The sequence below is a fragment of the Spermophilus citellus genome (genome assembly GCF_964194105.1).
Source record: "Spermophilus citellus genome assembly, chromosome: X".
Taxonomy (NCBI): Eukaryota; Metazoa; Chordata; class Mammalia; order Rodentia; family Sciuridae; genus Spermophilus; species Spermophilus citellus.
The window spans coordinates 80,358,819-80,385,614 of NC_138190.1; the positions used below are offsets into that span (position 1 = coordinate 80,358,819).

At 33.6% G+C, this 26,796-nt stretch overlaps 1 protein-coding gene across 1 annotated transcript in view; it reads left to right on the top strand.

Moving 5' to 3' along the window:
- Positions 1–26,796, top strand: part of LOC308639467 (sodium/hydrogen exchanger 2-like) — a gene marked incomplete at both ends in the record, with an annotated part of 56,289 nt that overhangs the window by 23,483 nt on the left and 6,010 nt on the right. The window contains one exon of the mRNA XM_081277707.1: positions 24,747–24,836. Coding sequence (XP_081133833.1) covers positions 24,747–24,836 — 90 coding nt within the window. The remainder of the gene's footprint in view (positions 1–24,746; positions 24,837–26,796) is intronic.

Genomic DNA, 26,796 nt, shown 5'->3' on the forward strand with positions numbered 1-26,796 from the left:
TCTATTCTAATGGCTTGATTATATTTTCATTTCACCATGTAAAATACTTAAATTTAATTACAATGTTTTAAATAATAGAAATAGATAAATTTTTTGATCATCCACAAATGGTTGCAAATCAACCCCATGGCACCTTAAATTGCTATACTCAAAGGCAGAGAATCTGAGATTTTTTTTAACGTAAATCAATTTAGTCAGAACTGTCTGTTTGACAACTTATTTCAGCTCAAATTTTCCGTAAGAATCTGTGCTTTCCACTAACAGGGAGTGGGAAGACGGGAGAGATAGAGGAATTATTGGGGACTGAATTGAATCAAATTGTATCCCATTCTTGTATAATTATGTCTGAATGAACTCCAATACTATGCATTAATGTAACAAATTATTAAAAATTTGCATAAAATAATCCCTATTTTCAGTACTCCTGTCAAGGGATCTTGTATTTTCTTTCTGGTCTTGAAATAAATTATTTGATAAACCTACTTACAGAAAAATATTCAAGATGTACTGCATATTGAAAGGAGAGGGAAAAGGAGTGAAGTATAACTCAAGTATAGTAGTATAATATGATCTGTGGGACAAATGATTCTCTTGTGTCTCAAATTGTATTAGTACATGATCTCATAATTCTATCTTTGCCAAGGTTAGATTTTGAGATGATAATGAAATGTGAGTAATTAAAAATTTTAGCTGGTGTTCTCAGAACCCTGGATCCTAGGTAGATGTTAAAAAAAACACCCTTATTGATAGCCTTGAACTATATGGAATTATTGCTCAGGTCACATTCTTTAGTTTTTATTTCATTAGCTTGTATCCGATCAGTAGCATTTATAAGACTGAATAGAAATGTTACATTTTGTTTGTGGAGATTGCTTTTTTTTAAAAAAATATTTCCTAGCTGTTGATAGACCTTTTATTTTATTTATTTATATATGATGCGGAGAATCGAACCCAGTGCCTCACATATGCCAGGCAAGTGCTCTACCACTGAGCCATACAGCCCCAGCCCCTGGAGATTGCTTCTAAAGAGTACCCTAGAGAATCCTTGTGGTCCCAAGGAAAACAAGTATGGCTTAAATTCTAAAAACCAAGAATGATCAGAATTAAAAAAAAACAAAAACAAACAAAACAAAAAAATGCAACTATTTAAAGTAAACTCTCTGAATGTAATTTTATAAACTAAACCTTTAAGTTGCTTAATTAGTTTAAGTTTTTAAATTATTGATCACCAGCCCTTAGAATTCTAAACTAGTTCAAAACCAATTTATTACAATATAATTTTAACATTATTTCTGTTGATTAATTAGCTCCTCTCCTCTTTTTATCGAAACATTTAGGAGTTCTTGTGTTGACTTTCTTCGTGAGCAAATGTCATATGAATACAGTGACCAGAAAGGACCAGTTTATTATAGCCTATGGGGGACTTAGGGGAGCAATCTGCTTCTCTCTTGTTTTCCTGCTCCCAGAATTTTCCAGAAAGAAGCTCTTCATTGCGGCAACTACAGTTGTTATCCTTTTTACTGTTTTTGTGCAGGTAAACAAACTACTAAAGTAGTGCAATTTGAAGTCTTCCACCCAGATAAAGAAAAGAAAACAAAAACAAACAAACAAAAAATTCAAAACCAACGTTCTCTATTAGGACCTTGAAATTAGGTATTTTAGATTTAAGAGAGACAATTAAAATATGTGAAATAGCTTCTATCATAACTAAAGCTGGACTTTTACAGAATCTGAAGTGAAACTGATTTTAAGTCAATAGGGGAAGAGGAGGTTGCAGCATTTTTTTTCAAGTGGATGACAACCAATATTTAGCTACTTAAAATGGTAAGATTGGAGTTGAGGGCAGACAGGGATATAAATAAAATATTTTAAGATTTTAATTCTATGAAAATTCTGTTCTTAAATTACCCTTTGGCCATTTGCATATGACCATTTGTCTTAAATTCTAATATAATTTACATTAGTTTTGCAAAAGTTATTATAAATATTCTTATAAAAATGTCTAAAAATATATTCATTTGCTAAATGGTATATTGTATATGATTTTTTGGCAAATTGTATTTTACTAGAATAATGACAGTGGATATTTCTCCATGTGTACATGTATGTGTGCTAGGGGTAAGACAAGTTAGGAAATTTGAGTTTAGTAGACTTCCCTTTAATTTTTATTTAAGTTTTTTTTTAGTTGATACATAAAACAATATATATATATATATATATATATATACACACACACACACACACACACACACACACATACATACATACAAGTTAGGTTTCAATACATACATTGTGAAATGTTAAAATCAAGTTAAACATATCAGTTTTCTCAAATATTTAGTATTTGTTTATGGTAAAGATCTTCAAAGTCTTTTCTTACAGCTTTGTGAAATAAAAAGTACATTAATTTTTATCCATGGTCACCCAGCTGATGCAATAGCACAACAGAACTTCTTACTCTTAGTGAACTAAAATAGTACTCATTGGTCAAAATTTCCCAATCACTTCAACCCTCCTATTTTCCCCAGCCTCTGATAATTACCATTCTATTCTCAGTTGCTATGAAAAACTAGTTATTTTTTTTTTAAATTTATGTTAAGGTGCTGATGATTGAACCCAAACTCTCATGGATGGTAGAAAACTGCTCTACCACTGGACTAAACTTGCATCCCTGATATAAATATTTCTAGATTCCACATATGAGTGAGATCATATAGCACCTGTATTTCTGTACCTGGATTATTTCACTTAACACAATAACTCTGGTTCCATCCATGTTGTTGCAAATTTCATCCTGTTTATGGCCAAATAGTATTCCATCATAAATATGTTCCACATTTTCTTTATCTGTTCATCTATGGACAAATAATTGGAGTGTTTCCATTTCTTGGCTATTGTAAATCATGCAGCAATTACCACAGGATGGAGATATCTCTTCAACAACATTTCATTCCCTTTGGAAGTGTATTCAGTAGTAGAATTGTGGGATTTCATGTTAATTATTTTTTTAATTAATTAAGGAATCTCCATAATATTTTCCATAATAGCTTTACCAATTTCTATTTCCACCAACCCTTTTCTCCATATCCTCACCAGCATTTGTTACCTTTAGACGTTATGAGGATAGCTAATCAGAGTGATATTTCACTTTTTTTTTAATTTAAATGTCTCTGATGATTAGTGATGTTGAGCCCCTTTTTATATACCTATTGCCAAATTATATGTCCCACTTTGGGAAATATCTATTTGCATTTATTTCCCATTTTAAATGGTTATTTGGTTTTTCAATATTGAGTTTTTGGACTTATTTTTATAATCTAGGTGTCAATTTCTTCTTGACTGAAAGTATTTTCTCCATTCTATTGTTTGTCTCTTCACTCTGTTAAGTGTTACCTTTGATGTGCTAAGATTTGTAGTTTGAATTAATCCCATTTGTATAATTTTTTTATTGGTTGTTCAAAACATTACAAAGCTCTTGACATATCATATTTCATACATTAGATTCAAGTGGGTTATGAACTCCCATTTTTACCCCAAATACAGATTGCAGAATCACATTGGTTATGCATCCACATTTTTACATAATGCCAATTTGTATAATCTTGGTAGTTTTTCTTGTGTTTTGGGGTCTTATCCTAAAAATATTGGCAAACTTCAATACCCTGAAGGGTTTCCCTTCTGTTTTCTTCTAGTGGTTTCTAGTTTCAGATCTTACACTTAAATATTTAATTTATTTTGAGTTCATTTAGGTAAATAGTGAAATATAAAAGTCTAGTTTTATTCTTTTCATTGTGGATGTCCAATTTTTTTTGCCAGCATCATTTGTTGAAAAGATTATCTTTCTCCTATGCCTGTTTTTAGAAACTTTGGGGAAAATCAATTCACTGTGGATTACATCTGGATTCTTACTCTGTTCTCTTTGTTTATGTATCTATATGTATTTCAATATCATGTAATTTCAGTGATTACAACTTTGTAGTATATTTTGAACTCAAGTAGTAAGTATAATGCCTCCTGCTTAACCTTTTCCTCAGGATGGCTTTGGGTATTTGAAGTGTATTGAAATACTATATAAATGATTGAGATTGTTATTTCTAGTTTTGTGAAGAATGCAAATAGTATTTCCATGGGATTGCATTAAATCTACAGATCATTTTGGGTTTTATGTGTTTAATATCAATATTGATTCCTCCAATCTATGAACAAAGGATATCCTTTTTGTGTTCTTTCCAATTTTTTTTCATTAATGTCTTATGATACTATTATGGAGAACTTCCAATTCTGCTTAAATTTATTTCTAAATATTATATTTTGTAGCTATTTTACATGAGATTGGTTTATTAGTTTCTATTTCAAATAATTTACGATTGGTATATAGCAACACTATCATTTTTGTATATTGATTTTGTATCATGCAACATTGATGAATTCATTTATTAGTTCTAATAGTTATGATTTCAGTGGGTTTGTTGGAATTTTCTATATGTAGGATAACATAATCTATAATCAGTGACAGTTTGACTTCTTTTCCAACTTATATGCTCTCAGTTTCTTTCTTTTGCCTCATTGTTCAGGCTAGGACTTCTGCCACTGCATTCAATAAAAGTGATGAAGGTGGGCATTATTTTTTTGGTCACAATTTTAAGCAACTTTCAATTTTTTTTCATTTAGTAAGACATTAACAGTACACCTAATTTGTTCAGTGCTTTTATTATGAAGAGATGATGAACATTATAAGCTGAATTTTTTCATCTATTGAGATGTCATATCATTTTTAAAAAATTATTTGTTCTAATTAGTTATACATGACAATAGAGTGCATTTTGATACATAATTACATAAATGGAGTATAACTTCTCATTCTTCTGGTTGTACATGATGTAGGATTATATGGGTCATGTAATTATATATGCACATAGGATTATAATGTGCCATTCATTCTATTATCTTCTTACCCTCATACCCCTTCCCTTTGGTCATATGGTTTTTATTATTCATTATGATGATGTAGTATATCATGTTTATTGATTTACATATGCTAAATCATCCTTTCATCCCTAGGATGAATACTGCTTGATAATGGTGAACAATATTTCTAATATGTTGTTATATTGATTTTGTATCATGCAACATTGATGAATTCTTTTTTCACGATTCAATTTTGATAAAGTGTAGGTGTCCAGGAACTTGTCCATTTTTTTCTAGGTTGCCATATTTTGGTGTATAGTTCTTTAAAGATCCTTTGCATTTCTGTGGTGTTAGTTAAGTCTTCCATTTCATCTCTGACTTTGAGTCATTTCTCTTTTTCTTAGTTTAGCTAAGACTTGGTCAATATTTTATATTTTTGAAGAGCTAGCCCTTTGTTTCATTGATATTTTGTGTTAGATTTTAGCTTCTAGTGCATTTATTTCTAATGATATATTTTAAAAATGCTTCTATTGGTGCATTATAATTATACCTAATAATGTGGTTCATTGTGACTTATTCATATGTGCACATAATGTAATGTATTCCATTTAATTCTCCAGCACTTCCCTTTTTCCTCCCTCCTCTCCTCCCTATCCCTTTATCCCTTTCCCCTAGTCAATTCCTCTCCCTTTTATTTTTATGAGATCCCCCCTCTTTTTAATTCCACATTTTTCTCTATCTTTTGCATGTGAGAAACATTCAACCCTTGTCTTTCTGAGTTTGGCTTACTTCACTTAGTATTATGTTTCTCTAGTTCCATGCCAGAAAATTACATGTTTTAATTCTTTTTGTGGCTGGGTAGAATTCCAGGGATGTTTATTCTCAGTGGAAGCTGGAGAGAAAAATAGAAAAAAAAAAAAAGATGGAGATGGATCTCATGTAAATCAAAGGCAGATCAGTAGAAGAAATTTACCAAGAGTTGGGAGATGGGGAAGGAGTGGGGAAGTGCTGGGAGTGATACTGGCCAAATTATATTGTTACATTTTGTATTGTGTACATGTGCAAATATGTACCATAAAATCTCATTTGAGGAGGGAAGAAAATATTTACAACTATAATGCATCAATAAACATATGGAAGAAAGAAACTGTACCCTTACACTCCATTTCTTTCCATACTTTGAATATTTAATATTCCATTTTACATTCTATATCCGTCTATCTCTTAAAATTACTGGTGACTGAACCCAGGGATGCTTTACCACTGAGCTACATTCACAGCCTTTTTTATTTTACTTTGATACAGAGTCTCATAAATTTCCCAGGGCTGGTCTTAAACTTGGTATCCTCCTGCCTCATCTTATAGAGTAGCAGTGATAGCAGTCCTGCACACATATTAAGGTTGGTAATATTAATTTTAATTGCTATTTTAGATTTTTTAGTAAAGATACTGACTTATTCACCATATTCACAATATTAGAACATTCTGAAATTTCCTATATGATTATTATTAACACTGAGTTTTCTACCTTTTTCTCCTTACTCATTATTGTTTCTTCTTCTTTTATTATTATGTTTTATTTCATTTGAAGAATTTCCTTTAGCATTTCTTGTAGGACAGCTATATTAAAGATACTCTCAGCTTGTGTTTAGCTAGGAAGGTCTTTATCTATTCTTAATTTTTAGAGCATGGTTTTGCTGGGTACAGTGTTCTTATTTGGCAGGTTTATTTTTCCTTAAGCATTATTAAAATCTCATGCCACTCTTTTGGCCCACAAGGCTTCTTTTCACATGTTTTCTCTCAGGTGGACTGAGGGACTTTGATAGTTTGTGTCTTTACTTTTGTAGCCTTGAAAATATTCTTTTTAGAGCTAGATTATAAGCTATCTTGGGGTAGACTCCTTAGTGTTAAATCTGATTATTGACCTTTAGCCTTCTTGACTCTGGATATTTATATCATCTAGTCTTGGGAAATTCTCTGTTATCATTTTTAATAAGATTTTTACACTTTTGCATTCTCAAATTACTCTATAAACACTGTAACCCAGATATTTTCTTTTAATACTCTCCCAATATGTTCCATTCTTTTTTCCTCTTTGACAGTGAATGTTTGAATATCGCATCTTCAAGTTCACTGATTCTTTCTTCTGTTTGATCTATCTTGCTATTAATGCTTTCTATCATGTTTTTCATTTATCTGAGTACATTTTTTTCAGCTCCAGTATTTCTATTTGACTTTTCTAATAGATTTGATTTCTCTGTTATATTTTTCTTTTAAAACATTAAAGTATTTTTACATGTTTTCCTCAAGTTCATTGAGTTCCCTTAAACTAGTTGTCTTAAACTCTCTGTGAGATCTCCCATATATTTCTATCTGCTCAATTTCTGTCAGCCATTTTAATGATTAGATGAGGTCATGGTTTCCTGAAAGTTCTTGAGGCTTTTTGGTGTACAATGATATTCAGGTTTTGAAGGATTAGATATTTGTTCCAGTCTTCCTAATCTGGCTTTGGTTGTGCCTGCCTCTCTGGAAATTTTAAGTTGGCTGCTTAGTTTCCCTGAGTCTGTATTTACTTCCACTGTTTCAGTAGTGCAGATTCCCAGGTCCAGGTTTTACTGGAATTATCTCTTGGTTTGTTTTCATCATCTCATTACTAGAGGGTAATCCAAGCCTAGATTTATTCTTGTTTTACTTTTTTATTTGTTCTATTCAGATACACATGACAGTAGAATGTACTTTGACATATTATACATTCATGAAGTATAACTTATTTTAAGTAGAGTCTCGTTCTTGTGGTTGTACATGATGTGGAGTTACACTGGTCATGTATTCTATATGAACCTAGGAAAGTTATGTCTGATTCATTCTACTGTCTCTCCTGTTCCCATCTCCCCTCCCTTACTTTCATTCCCCTTTATCTTTTCCACTGAAGTAAAGGTTTATTCTTAATCCATAGTTGATATGTTTGTAAGGTGAGCCTGGGGAGATTCTAGGAAGTGTAGTTCATCCCCATTTGTCTCTTGCTGGCACTGGAGTAGGACTAAAGACGTAGTTCACAGTCAACTATCTAGTCAGGCACTGTGGAATTCTGGACAGAATCACCATTGATGGACCAGCCCCATGCTGCTAACTTTGTCACAACTTGATCCCAAAGACCACTAAGGCCAGTGTAGCACTGGAGAAGTGTCAAGGCCTATAGTACTATGGGTTTCCTAATGCTGAAATGAACTCATAGCCACAAGAGTGCTTCAATCAGCTGCAGGTGATGATAACTAGAATAGAAGTCTGATGGATTGGGAACATATGTCTTCACTTGGCACAGGTGCTATTCTAGTGGCTCCATCCACAGGCAGGCCTTGGTATCAGATTTGTTGGGTTCTGACCATTGTTATGTTTCATCAGCCCAACATTAAGTTTCAGGGCAAAATCTTGTGTTTTCTACACTGTACTACCCCCAGAAAATGGGGTCTTAACATCATGAAATGATGCTCAATATTGGAGTAGTATAAGTGAATTCATTCCTTTTGCCATATGAGCTGATGCTGGCCTGGATACAACTTGAATCTTACAACCACAATGACCTGCACTGTCTCATAAGTGCAGCAAACATTGCAACACAGCTACTGGTGATATAGGCCAAAACCTAGGTCCATTCCACTAGGACACAGATCTCTGCCTAGTGCAGGCATAGTTCTAGCTCAATCTGCAAGCACTAATCCTGTAATAGCTGTGCTGCCAAAATTGGGGACAGGTGGTAGTCAGTCGCTTTGCCACCAAGGCTTATCCTAAGATGAATTGTACTTTAGTCTTACTGCAGTAGGGCTCTTCAGCATTGGGGAAGGTGTGTGTGCATGCTTCAGATCCATTAAAAATCTTGCAATGAATGATGTAGGACAAAACTCAAGTCTGTCCCATCAGTGAGCAGGTCTCCACCTGATCCCGGGGCCAGTCTAGACATCCATCAACAATGTCCTGTGTACAAAACCTTTAATTTCTACCCAATGCTGGGTCTCACTCTGGAGGGTTTGGTACTGGATTTAAAGACTAAGGCCTTGGCTCAATTCCCTCTCCCTCCCTCAGATGGGAGCTCTCCTCTCTACACTGTGCTACTTAAACTTTGGTGAGGGGCAATATGGGAACTCCTGCCTTATTTCTTTTTTTCAATACATGTATTTTCTCTGTTTTATTATACTAAAAAACAGGCACTATGATTTTTCAGCTGATTTATTTAGCTCTTAAGAAGACAGTTTAGTATAAAAATTGCAATACAACTTGATGTGTCTCTTTGGAGACAATTGCCAGAGTATCTTAGTTGCTATCTTGCTCTGTCCACCCAACTTCCCTTCAAAAATAATCATTCCTCTAAAATGAATGACACAAATTCCTAGTTATTAAAGTTTTGGTAGGGAACTTGGGATTGAACTCAGGGCCACTCAATCACTGAGCCACATCCCCAGCCCTATTAGTATTTTAATTGAAGACAGGGTCTCACTGAGTTGCTTAGTGTCTCACCATTGCTGAGGCTAGCTTTTAATTTGTGATCCTCATGTCTCAACTTCCCGAGCTTCTGGGATTACAGAACAATTTTTAAGTAAATACTTTAAAACTTAACATTTTTTTCTCATTTTAAAATTAATGATTTGTATTAAACTAGTACCCTCAAACTTATTTTTTAAGGAAACACTTGGCCTTCAATTAAATGAATGTGTCAGGTAGTAAAATATCACTTCAAAATGCAAAGCCAGGTTATTGATTTAATATCCATTTCCCCAACCTTTCAAAATTCTCTGATTATAATTTGTCCATAACACTCATATTCTCCTCTAATTTTATATTTCAAATGCATTCCACTCTCAGTTACCTTATCAGTTTACATTTACAGTTTCCCTATTATGGAAAATAATTCTTTTATTCATTTTAAGACTTGAGCAGGCAATTTTGGTGAGGTTCAAATGTTTTGAGTAGATAATGATTGCAATCAAAGAGACATTGTGCAATAGAGAATCTTTCATGTCTTTACACTACCATCTAGTGGTTAAAATATTTGCAGAAAATTTCATTTTGTTTACGAATCAAAGCCCATCAACAGAAAAAATTGTTCTGTGTTTTATTCTACGTATTGGTGCTTGATGAATTGTCATGATGTGCTTTAATAGTTAGTGCCAAGTCCACCATCAGAATGTTTCTTTTGAATTTTTGTCTCTGATGTAGTGGAAAATACTCTGTAAACATTTATTTATTTTATCCTTGATTCTTCTTCTGGTAAGAAACAGAACAAGAGTTGAAATTAGAGAAGCTTATTTTTCCTCCCAATACTGGTGATTGAACCCAGGGCTTGGCACATGCCAAGGTTTGTCCCTAACTCAGAAGAGCTGAGTTCTAATCATTATACAAGGTCTGTATTTCAGGGTTGCATTATTATAAAGATTAAATAATGACAATGGTAATATAAATTTTAAAGAATTTTACATTTATAAGTTATTATTTTTATTATTCTTGTGACTGAGTGAACTCTAGAAAATTTTCTTAATTGAGGTCTGGATTATATTCTTATTCTTTCACAAATTCATTCCTGCTGAAGCTTCCACAGACCTCTGTATTTTTAAGTTAGGTTACTTTCTTTTTTCTTAATATTATGTAACTTGACAGCAGAGATTATTTCATTCTGGGCAATTTTGAGTCTTCTTTGCAAGTTGATTCTCCTCTACTGGAGCTCTAAATGTTAGAATTCTCCAGAATTAGGTACTGATTATTCTATTATCACTACACACTTTTTTTGTTAGGTGACATATTCATTCTAATAACTTCAAACACAAAATAAATTCTGATAACTTCCAAATGTCTGTTTCTGGACTATACATCTATGCTGAGGTCCAGATATGTATCTTATACTACTATTAAACAACTTGAATTTGATGTCTCCATCCATATATATTCTCTCTCTGTCTCTCAGCAAATGCCACTTACGTCCACTGAGTAACTAGTCAGAAATGTAGTTGCATCTTTGATTCATTCATTTCTAATTTCTCCTATCATGTCCTGTGGTTTCTAATATTTAAATATATTTTCAATGTTTTTTATTTTTAAAAATGTCCAAGCATACAAGATTATGTTAATAATTTTGATTTATGAGAGGCTAGAATTATCTCATAAATTCTTACCACAATTCAAATTGTGGTAAGAACACTTAAAATTGTCTATCCTCTTAACACATGTTTAAGTACTTAATACAGTATTGTTAATTGTAGGCAAAATTTTGCACATCAGATCTCTAGAATTCATTTATTTTGAAATGTATTTATCAATCCAGTCTCTGATAGCTACCATTCTGCTCTCTCCTTCCATGAGTTTGAATATTGTAGAGTAGTCTTGATTGTTCTGTGACTATGCTAATTTCACTAAGAGTATTGCCCTCCCAGTTTTTCTGTATCATCAAATATGGAAGGATTTCTTTCTATTTTAAGGCCAGAAAAAATTACTATATATGTATACACAGTACCACAATTTCTTTATCTATTCATCCATTGATGGATATTTGTGTTTTTTCTATGTTAGTTATTGTGAATGATGTTGCTATGAAGGTGGAAATGTAGATATCACATTGAGATCCTGATTTCATTTCTTTTTGCATCCATAACCAGAAGGGAGAATTCTGGGTTATATGGTAGTGTTAGTGTTTAATTTTATGAGTCATTTACAATGATAATTTCCATAGAATTTGCACCATTTCAATACCACCAATAGTGTATCTACAAGGGTTCCAATTTCTCCATGTGAATTTCCAATTTCACATTGTGTTTTACTATTTTGATAATAAACATCATAACAGTATGAAGTGAGATATATATATATATATGTATATCCCTGATAATTAGTTATGTTGAGTATATTTTCATATATCAGTTGGCCATTTTTATGTCTTTGGAGAAATGTCTGTTCAAGTTTTGTCCTTTTTTCAGTTGGGCTGCTTTTTTGATTTTACTGATTTTGATACTTCTATTGCTTTCTATAGCTTAATTACTCAATGATTTCCGGTACTATATTAAATAGATTTAACACAAGAGGCATCCTTGCCTATTTCCTAATTTTGGAGAAAAAGTTTTCAGTTTTTCATCAATGACTATGATACTAAGTATGAACTTGTCATATATGGCCTTTATTGTAGTGAGGCATATTCTTTCTTTGTCTAATTTATCAAAGTTGTATTTAATATGAAAGGGTGATAGATTTCATGCTTGATTTGCTTTCATATTGATGTTAAACTTCTTTTAATTTTAACTTGAAAACTGTCTTTTCAAAAATTTTTTAAGTTTGTTCTGATATGATGAACTTCCTCAGCATTATTTTTTTCTGAAAAAGTCTTTATCTCCTTATTTTTAAAAAATTTTTAGTTGTAGTTAAAAACAATGCCTTTCTTTTTAATTATCTATTTTTATGTGGTGCTGAGAATCAAACCCAGGGCCTTGCACACACTAAGCAAGTGCTCTATCGCTGAGCCACAATTCCAGCCCTATCTATCTATCTATCTATCTATCTATCTATCTATCTATCTATCTATTTTATTTATATGTGACAGTGGAATGCATTATAATTCTTATTACACATATAGAGCATAATTTTTCATATCTCTGGCTGTATACAAAGAATGTTGACACCAATTCGTGTCTCCATATATATACTTTGGATAATAATGTCAATCACCTTCCACCATCATTTCTAACTCCATGGCCCCTCCCTTACCCTCCCACCCCTCAGCCCTATCTAAAGTTCATTTGTTCCTCCCATGCTTCCTCTCCCTACCCCACTATGAATCAGCCTCCTTATATCAGAGAAAACATTCAGCATTTGTTTTTTGGGGATTGGCTAACTTCAATTAGCATTATCTTCTCTAATTCCATCCACTTACCTGCAAGTGCCATAATTTTATTCCTTTTATTGCTGAATAATATTCCATTGTGTAAATATGCCACACTTATTTTTATCCATTTATCCATTGGAGGGCATCTAGGTTGGTTTCACCGTTTAGCTACTGTGAATTGTGCTGCTATAAACATTGATGTGGCTGTGTCCCTGTAGTATGCTGTTTTTAGTCCTTTGGGTATAGACTGAGGAGAGGGATAACTGGGTCAAATGGTGGTTCCATTCCCAATTTTCCAAGAAATCTCCATGCTGCTTTCCATATTGACTGCACCAATTTGCAGTTCCACCAGCAGTGTCTGAGTATACCTTTTTCCCCACATCCTCGCCAACACTTACTGTTGTTTATCTTCGTAATAGCTGCCATTCTGACTAAAGTGAGATGAAATCTTAGAGTATTTTGATTTGCATTTCTCTAATTTCTAGAGATGATGAACATTTTTCATATATTTGTTGACTGTATATTACATCTTCTGAGAAATGTCTGTTCATTTATTGATTAGATTATTTGTTTTTTTTTTTTTTTGGTGTTTAGCTTTTTGAGCTCTTTATATACCCTAGAGATTAGTGCTCTATCTGATGTGTGAGGGATAAAGATTTTCTCCCAAGATGTAGGCTCTCTATTCATCTCACAGATTCTTTTGCTGAGAAGAAACTTTTTAGGTTGAGTCCATCCCATTTATTGATTCTTGATTTTAATTCTTTTGGTATAGGAGTCTTATTTGGGGCCTAATCCCACATGATGGAGATTAGGGCCTACTTTTTCTTATTAGATGCAGCGTCTCTGGTTTTATTCCTAAGTCTTTGATCCATTTTTAGTTGAGTTTTTTGCATGGTAAGAGATAGGTATTTAATTTCATTTTGTTGCAAATGGATTTCCAGTTTTCCCAGCACCATTTGTTGAAGAGGCTATCTTTGCTCCAATGCATGTTTTTTTAACCTTTGTCTAATATGAGATAATTGTAATTTTGTGGGTTAGTCTTTGTGTCCTCTATTCTATACCATTGGCCTACCCATCTGTTTTGGTGCCAATACCATGCTGTTTTTGTTACTATTGCTCTATAGTATAGTTTAAGATCTGATATAGTGATGCCACCAGGTTCACTCTTCTTGCTAAGAATTGTTTTAGCTATTCTGGGTCTCTTATTTTTCCAGATGAATTTTATAACTGCTTTTTCTATTTCTATGAGGAATGTCATTGGGATTTTGATTGGAATTACATTAAATCTGTATAGTGCTTTTGGTCATATAGTCATTTTGATAATATTAATTCGGCCTATCTAACAGCAAGGTAGATCTTTCCATCTTCTAAGGTCTTTTTTGACTTTTTTCTTTATGTTCTGTAATTTTTATTTTATAAATCTTTCACCTCTTTTGTTAATTCTGAAATATTTTTTTGAGGCTATTGTAAACTGGGTAGTTTTTCTCCTTTCTCTTTCTGAGGATTTGTCACTTATATACAGAAATGCCTTTGATTTATGGGTATTGATTTTATATTCTGCTACTTTGCTAAATTCATTTACTAGTTCTTGAAGTTTTCTGGTGGAACTTTTAGGGTCTTCTAGGTATAGAATCATATCTTCAGCAAATAGTGTCAATTTGAGTTTTTCTTTTCCTATGTGTATTCCTTTAATTTTTTTCCTATGTGTATCCCTTTAATTTCTTTTGTCTGTCTAATTGCTCTGGCCAGTGTTTCCTTAATTTTTGAAAGACAGTTTTTCCAGGTAAAAGTATTATTGGTGGGAAGCTTATTTTTTTTCTTTTAACCCTTTGTGTCAATCATCTACCTCCTCCTGGCATGTAAAAACTCTGCTGATGAATCCACTGATAATCTTATGGGGGCTCCCTTATATACAATGAGTAACTTCCTGTTTTCAAATTTCTCTCACTTTGACTTTTAAAATTTGACTGTAATTTCTGAGTGTAGATCTCTGTGGGTTCATCCCTCTTGGGATTGTTTTTGTTTAATGCATCTGGATGTCCATTTCCCTCCCTAAATTTGAGATGTTGTCTGCCATTATTTCTTTAAATAAGATACCCACCATTCATATTTTTTTCTGTTTCTGTCTCTCATATCATTCTGGTAATTTCATAATGTCCACTTGATCATGCCTCATGAATTCCATTACTTTCCTTTACTCTTTTTCTTTTTTGTTAGTCTATGTAAATTCAAATGACCTGTCTTTTAGTTTACTAATCCATTGTTCTATGTGATCAAGTCCGATGTTGGTGTGGAGCTTTGCCAGTTTTGGGAGGAGTTGACACAGATTGTTCTTCTTACCAATTTCCATGTGATTATTCTCAGTTTTGTGCTCGTTTAGAATATTGTAAATTCTTAACTGGATTCTGAACTTCTCATAAGAATATTTCAGTTTGTATATCATTGTTAAATTAATGTTTCTGTTGGGGAATGAGGATATGCCCTTCCTATTTGCCATCTCACTGCCATCACTCTTATTATACTTTGAATAGCTGTGAAACTACCATTCAACATTAAAAATGGAATATAATAATATCTTAAGTGATTTTCCCCTATTCTATCTCTTGCCTCTTCATATCACACATGAAGAATATCCTGAATGTATCATTTAACATTTTCTTGTCTTTTAAGTACCAATTTTGAAACATCGTATTACACATAGACAAATATACATAAATAATATAATGTGTAGTTTTTCAACTTTATAGAAGCGTGTGTGTGTGTGTGTGTGTGCATGTGTGTGTGTTACACGTTGTCTTTTGGATTTTTTGGTTTAACATTATATTACTGATATTTATTTATATTGTTCTGAATTGTTGTAGTTCATTTATTTTCTCTTCTCTATAATTTTGCATTTTGTGATTATATAACACTTTATTTATTCTCATTTCAATTGGTATTTGTGATTTCTTTCCTTCTTTTTTTTCCTTTTACAAATGGTGCATCCATAAATGTCCCTATATGTCTCTTTGTTTTTCTTTCTTTTTTTTTTTTTTTTTTGGTATCAGGGATTTGACTCAGAGGCACTCAACCACTGATCCACATCCCTAGTCCTATTTTGTATTTTATTCAGAAACAGGGTCTCACTGAGTTGCTTAGTGCCTTGCTGTTGCTTAGGCTGGCTTTGAACTTGCGATTCTCCTGCCTCAGCCTCCTGAAACAGTGGGATTACAGGCATGTGCCCCCAGCGCCAGGTGATGTGTCTCCTTGTTTAATCCATTTCACATGCTGTTTTTCATTCCCATTGTCACCATTCTAAAGTTACTTATCATCTCCTTCCTGAACTGCCTTAAAATGTTATTTCTTTCATAGTTCAATCCATGGATCAAAACACAATTTTCATTATTTACCTTCCAAAAGTATTTTTATTCTTTCTTTTGGAATTTTTAATAAAAATCTAAATCTCTTAGTGGCTAAGTTGGAACCAGGATGACTCATTTCTACCTCTGAAACCTCATGTTTTTGAGCAACTCTCCACCTTATCCACTGTAATTTATAGCCTTTAATTTCTTCAAACATGAGGAACTTTTTCCCTGTCTTGAGTCTATCAGAGATGTGATTTCTCCACCTAGAATACTCTCTCCTAATTCCATGAATGTATGGTTTCCTCTTATTCTTTAAGCCTTAGGCAATAATTTGCCTCCTCAGAGAAACCTTCTCAGACCATTATATCTAAGTGGATTCCCAACTCCCTTTTCTCTGTATCATTTACCCCAGGTTTTTTTCTTCCTAGTTTCTGTCTGTCTATCTATCTATCCATCCATCCATCCATCCATCCATCCATCCATCCATCCATCTTCTTATATTTACTTGATTTTTTCTCCTCTTTGTGATGTCTGTCTTCTCTACTAAACTGTAAATTCCATGAATGTAAACCATATTTATGATTTCTCAATACTACATACTCAGCATCTAATACATTGCCTAAACAAAATGAAATGTGCATGAACATCTGTGAAAAAAGTAAATGTTTAAATAGTTAATATAGTTTATATGCAGGGGTAAATAAGATATCAATGCATATCTATCTATCTATCTATATATATATATATATATATATATATATATATATATATAATTGATCTCTAAATACTCCATTTAGTCAGATTTGCTAGTTACTACAGATATTCTCATGTATTGAATGTATATTTGTATATATACATTATATGTATAAATATACTTATATGATATAGCTTCTCAGCTGCAGTTTACAGTTTCAAATGGAAAATATCAAATGCATTAAGTTGGGTGTATAAGGAGATCTCAAAATCTTGTTGGTTTACCATTTTAATATTCATCAGCTCATAAGCACCAATTTTGATCTATTCCTGGTAGACTGAATGGCGTAAATTGTTAGGTCAGTGAAGATGGAGAGTAGTGTAGATGGGTTTAAAAATGCAAATGTGAAGTCAGCCTTTTAAAAGACCAGGTCATTACTCAGATCTACTTACATTGAGGAGCTTTTTGTCTGTAATAAGCATGATTAAAAAGGATGTTTTTTTTTAATTCCATTGTACTTTAAGTTTTCAAATGTCAGAATGAATTAGTGGAATACCAGAACTCAAAGATTATGTAAAAAGCAAGAATTACATTAAATTACTTATGGAAGCCATATGAATAAGATGATCCCCTGACTTTGGGTAATTCAGAAGCAAATTGCAAAAAAAAAAAATTCATAGTTCCAAGTCAGAAAAGAAGCTCTTTGGGTGACATTTTTTTAAAAAACAGGGGCACAGTAAGGTATTCCTGTCATTTAAAGGAGGTGAAGAGCTGATAAAGGGCTAGGACTCCTTAAATATCTAAGATTCAACCTTAACATTAATGGAAATTACTGCATTTTTCTTTCAATGTTTCTAAGATGAAAGTAGCAACTTTATGAAGATGCATTTCAAAAATGTGTTGGAAATGACTAAGTAGTACAGAAGCTCATTTGAAAGCAATAGGTTTTGTTTTCTATTACTAACAATTTCCCCATGTTCCATCTCAGGGTTTTGACACTGGGTTTTATATCTGTTCCTTAAAATTCTTGTTCCTCCATTAGTCTCTGGAGAAAATATCAATTCTTTCTTAACTACACTTTGATTTTAGAAACCAAAACAAAACTTGTTGTTTTGGACAATATCTAGCATTCCATTTTCTTTCTTTACTCTGTTATTCTTATTTTTGCTTTATCCTTGACATGGAAGGTGAAGAAGCAAACATCACTCACCCTTGCTGTTAGTTCATTTAATGAAATTGTTATGAATGTGTTCAAAATCTTCAAAATTGGTATTTTATCTAATATATTTCTATATTAAGGCACTAATATGTTCCTAAAGTCAGATATTAAGTGAATGTAGACTATGGATCCAGTTAAGGATTTGAGAATCAATGTTAATGTTCACATTGGAACTCTCAAAATGATATACTAGGGAGTGAAATGTCCTTAATAATAAATTATGGATAAATAGAATTCATCAGCCCAATCCTTACCCTTGCTTTTAAATGGTAGTCTCTGCCAAAGGGAAGAGTTAAGGACTGTCAAACTAGTCTGGTAGAAGTAGAAGTACATTTGTTAGATATAAGCTGTTAGTGTAACTTTTTTCCATTTCCTTAGATCTTATTAGGATAAGTGCAATTCAAATAAATATTTACTTCTGTTGTCTAAAAGCCAGATTAGAAGATTCATAATGAATCTTCATTATAAGTGGTGGCCAATTGGTTCTCTTCATAGTATATTTTTCTGTTTTAACTAGAACACACAATTGCATGGCATAATGTAAAGTGCTTTTGCTGCTATTTTAGTTTGTCATTTATGTTGCTTAATATTTTTGATGTATTCAAAAAATATTTGTTGTTTAACATTTATTTTCTGGGTAGCATGCAAAATGCTTGGGCTACAGTAGCAGACAGAGCAAACACTGAGCTGAACTTCTCCAAGCTTATCATCTAATCAGTATAATTATTTAAAAATATTAAGTATAAGACTTCTGGTACTTTGGACTTTACTTCATCATTACTAATGGCAGAGGTGGAAATATGTTAATTTACTATGAATATTTTTATTAACACATTGCAATTGTATGTTACTTATAGTGTATAATGTGATGACTTATTCTGTTTTGTTAGCAAATTATAATTATACATAATAGTGGTGTTAATTTTACATATCCTTCCATGCAAATAACAGAATTTGCTCCATTTCATTTCCTAGTATTTCCCTTCTTTCCTCTCCTCCATTCTCCTGACCCTCTTCCTCTCCTCTACTGATCTCACTTTTATTTATTTGTTTTAAATGGTGGATTATAATTATATATAACAGTAGAATTCATTTGATATATTCCTTCATACACATAAAAATTGGATGTTTTGATTGATGTATACTTTGGGTAATAATTGAATTAGGGTGGTTAGCATATCCATCACTTTAGAAGTTAATCATTATGTTGATACACTCAAAATCATTTCTTTTAGCTGTTTTGAGATAAATAACACATTATTGCTAAGTATATTCACTCTACTCTGCCATAGAAAACCAGAGTTTATTCCTTCTATCTGTAGTATTAAATTTGTTGATCTTCTTTCTCCATTCCTCCTCCCTGATACTTTCCCTCGTCTCTGGTAACCACTATTCTATTTTCAATTTCTATGTGATAATTTTTTTTTAGATTCCAAATGAGTGAGATCATGTGGTATTGGTCTTTCTGTGTTTTGCTATTTTACTTAATATAACTGTCTTCATATCTATTCATGTTATCATAAATTACAGGATTACATATTTTAATGGTTGAATAATATTCCATTGTATGTATGTAATACCTTTATTTATTCATTCATCTGTTGATGGAAATTTAATTTAATGAATACCCTTGCTATCATGAATAGGGCTAAAAATGTCATTTTTCATGGAAATAGAAAAAAAAAACAATCTTAATATTCCTATTGAATCACAAAGATGCCAAATAACTAAAGCAATCTTGAACAAAAAGAACAAAGCTGGAGGCATCACAAAATATACCAGAAGGTTATAATAACTTAAATATTATGGAATAAATATAAAAATGGACACACAGAGATCAATGGAACACAATATGCTTATTTTTATAAGTGATCAACAATGGGATAATCACATTCAAAAACATGATAGAGTGTCTCTCAGCACCAATATCTAACAATTCAATTTTGGTTATAAAACCCTTTTATTAAGTGACCTATATTTGCATTTTATTAAGTGACTTATATTTCCCATTGACCTCTGTGAAAAAAGAAGCACTGATTTTCTCTCAGGTATTATTTTAGGCCCAATCATTACTCTTTTTTTACTTTTTTCGTTGTAGGTGGACACAATACCTTTGTTTTATTTGTTTTTCATTTTTATGTGGTGCTGAGGATCAAACCCAGCGCCTCGCATGTGCTATGCAAGCACTCTATTGCTAAGCCACTACCCCAGCACCCCCCCCCAATCATTACTCTTAATATTCTAAATTCCCTTCATTTTGGCCAGAAATAGAAGATAGACTTGCATATCCATGCACACACATGAATGCATAAACACACACACAAATACATCAAGAATATATTCAAGCAGTAATTTTATGTCAAAGTGTTGCACTGGAAAGTTTTCCTGTCCTCAGATTTTGTGTCTTTTTTTTGAACAATTTATACAAGACACACACAGTTTTAAGTAACATGAAATGGAACGTTAATTAGTAAAGAGAAAATATGAAAGTGCACCATCAGACGGGAGAGACCAGGTTGCCCCAAAGAAGATTAACCCCTGGTCTCTTTGTGAGCTAAGCTGTAGTGAGTGATAAGGAAGTTTTCCACAATCTTTACCTCCCAGATCCACTTATTCCATTTTATTCAGTTACTAATATATGCTGATCATCTAGGGGTGACTTTTGGTTACTAATCAGCTTGATTTTCCATAGAGGGCCTTGTATCCTATTTTCCAAGGGGCTCAGAATCTTGTGACAGCTTATCATGGGCCACCATAGGATTAGTATTGTTGGTGTAAGGTTTTGTTCAAGATGTGTTAACAGTTAGACCATTTTAAGCAGACATTTCCCTGTTCCCTGGTTCTTAGCCTCTGACTTTATCAGTATTTCTAATAGATAAAAGAAATTGTTTATAGAACTGAGATCAGGCAATAGTCATGAAATAGCTGTTTTGTCAGATTTTGTGATGACACTGAGGCAGGACTGTTGATTAACTGCTTTATCCACTAGCTTTTTAATATTTTGATGTACCTTTACCAGACTGAATGCTGTAAAAACAGCATTCTTCTTGAAAATATAGACAAGTGTGATCCTGACTTACAGTTAATAGACTAGGGAATCTTTTATTTTGGAGAATAACTGTGACTAGATAGTGCAACTGTTCCTGTAGCTACTAATTAATTAATTGAAAGGATTTAAATCTTTTCCAACTTTTTATAGGTGTTTTGCTATTCCCACACACCAGAGGCTGTGGCATTCTTTGTTTCATCAACTCAGTTTCTGACCATTCCATTCCCATCTTTCCTTGGTATGGAGGGCTAGGTGAGGAAGAATAGTAGAGGGTGGGAGCTTTGGGACATACCATGACAGTGGCAGGTGTAGGTTTTGGTTTTTCTGGAGGAGGAGTCATAGGCGGCTCATCTCCCAATCTTGGAGGGAACATGTTTAGGTCTGCCATAAAATCTGGGTCAAGCCAGCATTATTGGTATAGCTATTTATCTTCCTTCAGTTTGGAAAAGATCTGTACTTTCCCTTTTTCTCTTCCTGTTTGCAGAAAAGGTCTAACTGCAAGAAGGTGTATGTGTTAAGGTTCACATTAAGGGGCCATTATTAATTACTCCCAAGCTTGATGTTGATGTCAAGCACTGTTATAAAAAAAATGAACCCCTTTTTCTTGAGTATCTCAGGGTCAAATTTACTTCAGTCGTTGAAGATACAGCTAAGTAGAGAATGAGAGGAACTAACATGAAATTTTTTATTTGTCAAAAGAGAGAGTGGGGCTGGGGATGTGGCTCAAGTGGTAGCGTGCTCGCCTGGCATGTGTGTGGCCCAGGTTCGATCCTCATCACCACATACCAACAAAGATGTTGTGTCTGCCGAGAACTAAAAAATAAATATTAAAAATTCTCTCTCTCTCTCTCTCTCTCTCTCTCTCTCTCTCTCTTTAAAAAAAGGAGAGTGATCACAGAATCTTCAGGTGAGTGGGCATCTCTGAATTAAGCTCAGTGTCTCTTGGGTTGGAGACCAACCTGGGCATCCCCATCAATGTCTCCCAAGTGAGGTTCAGACTAATGGTCACTCTTACTATTGCCTCCATTCCATGTTCTAAAATCATATAACTAGGCCATGAGGCACCCATCCTCTGTCTATCTCATAATTCTATCAGTCCGTCCTGGAGGCCCTGCTGACCTAGCTGGTGAAGAGAGGGAGTTGGGGCTATTTTTTTCCTCATAGCATGCTAGTCATGTATCACATGACAGTAAATAATAACTCTTAAGTGAGATAGAAATGGAATAAATTGATAACTAGCATTGGGGATTGTCATCCCCAAACAAATGTTGTCTGAGTAGCCAGCAATTTGAAAAGTAGGAAGCCTTAGTCTATTTCCACTACCAGGGCTTAAAAACATGAGATAACAGAAATTCATACAAAGCCCCTGCAGGGAAGGAGTTAATTTTTTTCCTTAGTGAGCCAGGAACCATCTGTGGTGGAATTGCCATGTCACATAGCAAGAAATTAGCCCCAAGAAGAACAAACACTAAACTTCCTTTGGCCTCTCCTGCTGCCATTTGAAATAAACTACAAATAACTATATTCTGTAAGCTAATGCTGTGGGAGGTCAATGTGATGAGAGAGAGAGGGAGAGAGAGAGGGAGCGGGAGAGGGATGGAGGGAAGGAGGGAGGGAGGGAGAGAGAGAGGGGGGGAGAGAGAGAGATCTGTTTTAATATTGACAAAATTTATGACTTAGACTCTATGACTTCCTATAATCTTTTAATTCCTTATTTGATGTTCTCCATTTTGGGGCAACCTAGACATTTTACTTTATGACCAAGTCTTATTTCACTATACAAAATCCTCTCTTATACAAACATATCTTCTTTTTTTTAACCTTCCCTACCAAAAATGTGCTCATACTTATAACCATTTGTGCATATGTTTTACACTCCTCTTTTATTTTTGCTGGTTGATTCTTTACTTTCATACTCTTTAGAATATGCACTCAGAAATCCTATACTTGATTCATGTACTATGTTCTGGTCTCCTTTGCCTTTATTTGTATCCCACATATGCTCACTTCAATCCAACATACATGCTCCAAATAGTTATGGTGTTGTACCAGATCTCTCACTCTTCTAGGGCACTACAAGGACAATAGAACCTCCATAAAATATTGGGCAGTTGGTAAGCATTCTCTTGGTTCACTGGGGGTACTTTGAGCCTCCTTAATAAACATGCATATGAAGCACTGGTTAGTCTGACAATGAGCACAGGGACCTAGTATGTGGCAAAAGCAATATATCAGGAAAATGAAAATCTCCCAAACTATCAAATATGCACAGAATGGAGTGAGTAACTCAGCTCTGGTAAGAGGTGAGCTATAGTAACCTTTTACTCAGAAGGAGCAGATCCGTCATGACACCAAATATATATTCTGGTGGAAAGCCCTCCTCCATTCTTGTGACCTTGCTGAGAAAATTTTAAATGAGACATAACACGGTTCTATCACCAAACAGAGCCTTAATTAGCAAAGAGAAAGTAATAAAGTACAACTTTAGACTGGAGAGTCCAGATCATTGCAGAGATTGAGTCCAGCTCTCTTTGTGAGCTCAGGTGTATTATAGTATCAAGGAAATTCTTTTTTTGTCTCCACCTCCTAGACCAACCTACTGTATTTATTGACGGTTATTTATACATGACAATTTAGCTAGGGGTGACTCTTGATCACCATAATTGGATTCTTTTTTCTTCGTGGGCCTTATATCCTGTTTTCCCAAGGAATCACACAATCTTGTTTTTTTAAAAAATATTTTCTTAGTTTTAGGTCGACACAGTACCTTTATTTATTTGTTTGTTTGCTTGTTTGTTTATATAGTGCTGAGGATGAAACCCAGTGCCTCACTATTATGGTTTGGATATGAGGTGTCCCCAAAAATCTCATGTGTAAGACAATGCAAGAAGGTTCAGAGGAGAAATGATTGACTTGTAAGAGTCTTAACCCAATCATTGATTTAATCCCCTGATAGGGACTGAGTGGTAACTGAAGTAGTATGGTGTGGTTGGAAGAGGTGGGAATTGGGGTGTGGCTTTAGTGTATATATTTGTATCTGACAAGTGGAGACCTCTCTCTGTACTTCTTGCTCACCATGATGTGAGCTGCTTCCTTCTGCCACACTCTTCCTCCATGATATTCTGCCTTACCTTGAGCCTTGAGGAATGGAGTAGGCCTTCTATGGACTAAGACCTCTGAAACTGTGAACCCTCAAATAAAAGTTGCTTCTTCCACAGTTGTGCTGGTTGGGTCCTTTAGTCACAACAGTGAAAAAGTGGATTAAAACACTCACACATGCTAGGCAAGCACTCTACCACTGAGCTACAACTCCAGCACCAGACACAGGAACTTGTGACAGCTAAACTTAAGTCAGCATTGTTGGTATAAGATTTTGTGGGATCTTGGTTTTTGCAGTTAGGTCCTTTGAGCTAATATTCCCTTTTCCTCTGGTTCTTATCCCCTGAATTAGTCTATCTTTCCCCTTTTGTAAGAGGAATAATTTTTATAGTGGAAATCAGGTAAGGGTCATGAAGTAGCTATTTTGTCAGACCTTATGGTGCTTACAGCATAAGCAGAGCTGATGCTTAACTGATTAGTTTTGCGCTAAGTATTTTCTTAAATCCCAGATCCACTGAATATATCTAACTGCTAGCGAACAAAAAGAATGTAACCTTTTGTTTGTCATTTTATAGGGGATGACCATTCGTCCTCTTGTTGACTTATTAGATGTGACAAGAAGAAGAGAAACCTCTCCAACTGTGAGTGAACAAATTCTTATTAGGGTAAGCTGTCAAAATATCATCTAGGTGATCTTGTTGGATGAAACTAACCCTTATATGAAGATCTTTTTTATTCTTGGATTGTCCTCCTAACAAAATGAGACATAATTTTTTTGACTTTCAAATTGGTATTTATTATTTTTTATTTATCTGTAATTTGGAAAGTCAAGAAACAGTTTTGATGGACTAAGAACACGGAGAATGTGAACTTCAACCTTTGCTCTGGGAGATTTTTAAGATCATTGTGACTTTGACTTCCTACTCAGTAAATTTAAATTGTGTTTTTCATGATCTCCAGGGACACATCCTGGTTAAATAATTATGAAAGATAAATATTTTTACTTAAATTTTTAGTATCAGTGTTCTTGGTTACTTTATCATACTAATTTTTAATATATGCTCAATTAATCCAGTAGCTTAGTTTACTTTGTATTTGATTTTGTAGAGCAATTGCATTTAACCTCAATTGTTTAATTCATATATAATTGGAAAGTTTTGGGGGACATTTTTGTGTTTGGTGGAATTTCTTATATTATTGAGGTCTGAGGAAGTTAAAGATTTTAACAGTTAACTTGTAAAGTATATTCTTTGAAACAGGGCTTCTTAAATGCCCAGAGTTGAAAATAAAATGCCTCATATCTACATGAGAAGTAACAAGATGGTCAGAGATATTTAATGGCATAAAATTTGTATTAGTTGCTTTTGCCTACTTTACCCTTAAGAAATTATAGATATACATAATACTGGGGTTCATTTTGACATAATCATATAAGCATGGACTCTTTTAAATATATATATTTAGTTGTAGATGGACACAATGCCTTTACTTTGTTTGTTTATTTTTATGTGGTGCTGAGGATTGAACCCAGTGCTTTACACATGCTAGGCAAGTGTTCTACCTCTGAGCCACAACCACAGCCTCAAGCATGGACTCTTAATTTGCTCTAATTCAGTCCCCAGTACTTCTCCTTTCCTTCCCCTTCTTCCTCTCCTTGTTCCCATTTTTACTTTAATTTTTACATTTCTCTTATATAAATATAAATATTGATTATCATATATAAACTAATATAAAATGAAAATAAAAATACTGAAATATAAAAGATATTAAGAATGATTTCAAGATACTCTTTAATTTATTAATATTGACAAAATAATCTAAGACTGGGCTGGGGATGTGGCTCAAGCGGTAGCGCGCTCGCCTGGCATGCGTGCGGCCTGGGTTGGATCCTCAGCACCACATACCAACAAAGATGTTGTGTCCGCCAAATACTAAAAAATAAATATTAAAAATTCTCTCTCTCTCTCTCTCTCTCTCTCTCTCTCTCTCTCCCCTCTCTCACTCTCTCTTTAAAAAAAATAATCTAAGACTACCTTGCTTGAACATCAATTTGGCAGAGTCCATATTTATTTTTTGTACTGGGGATTGAACCCAGAGGGGTTTAACCACTGATTGACATCCCCAGCCCTTTAAAAAAATATTTTATTGAGAGACAGGGTCTCACTGAGTTGCTTAGGGCCTTAAAAAGTTGGTGAAGCTGACTTTGAACTTGTGATCCTCCTGCCTCAGGCTCCCCAGCTGCTAGGATTATAGGCCTGCATCACTGAGCCTGGCCAGTGTGCATAATTTTTTGAGACACATTTTCAGCAGATGATGACATTCTATTTATCAAATATATGTTTTGTTAATATTCATGTGTCTAAGACTCTACAAGCATGATTAATTAAACTCTTTACATTTTTATCTTCAATTTTAATACTTGCTCAAGTTATAAAAAGAAACCTTCTGGTCTTTTTATTGTAACTGAGTGGCATTTTAGATTAATTTAGGGATAATTTATACTGATATTGTCTTATTCCTGGCCATATGAGCTAATAACTTTAATGATGACATAATATACACTACATAGATAGGACATAACTCATTTAAACAATTTATATGACTAAATCAAACCTTAATCTATTT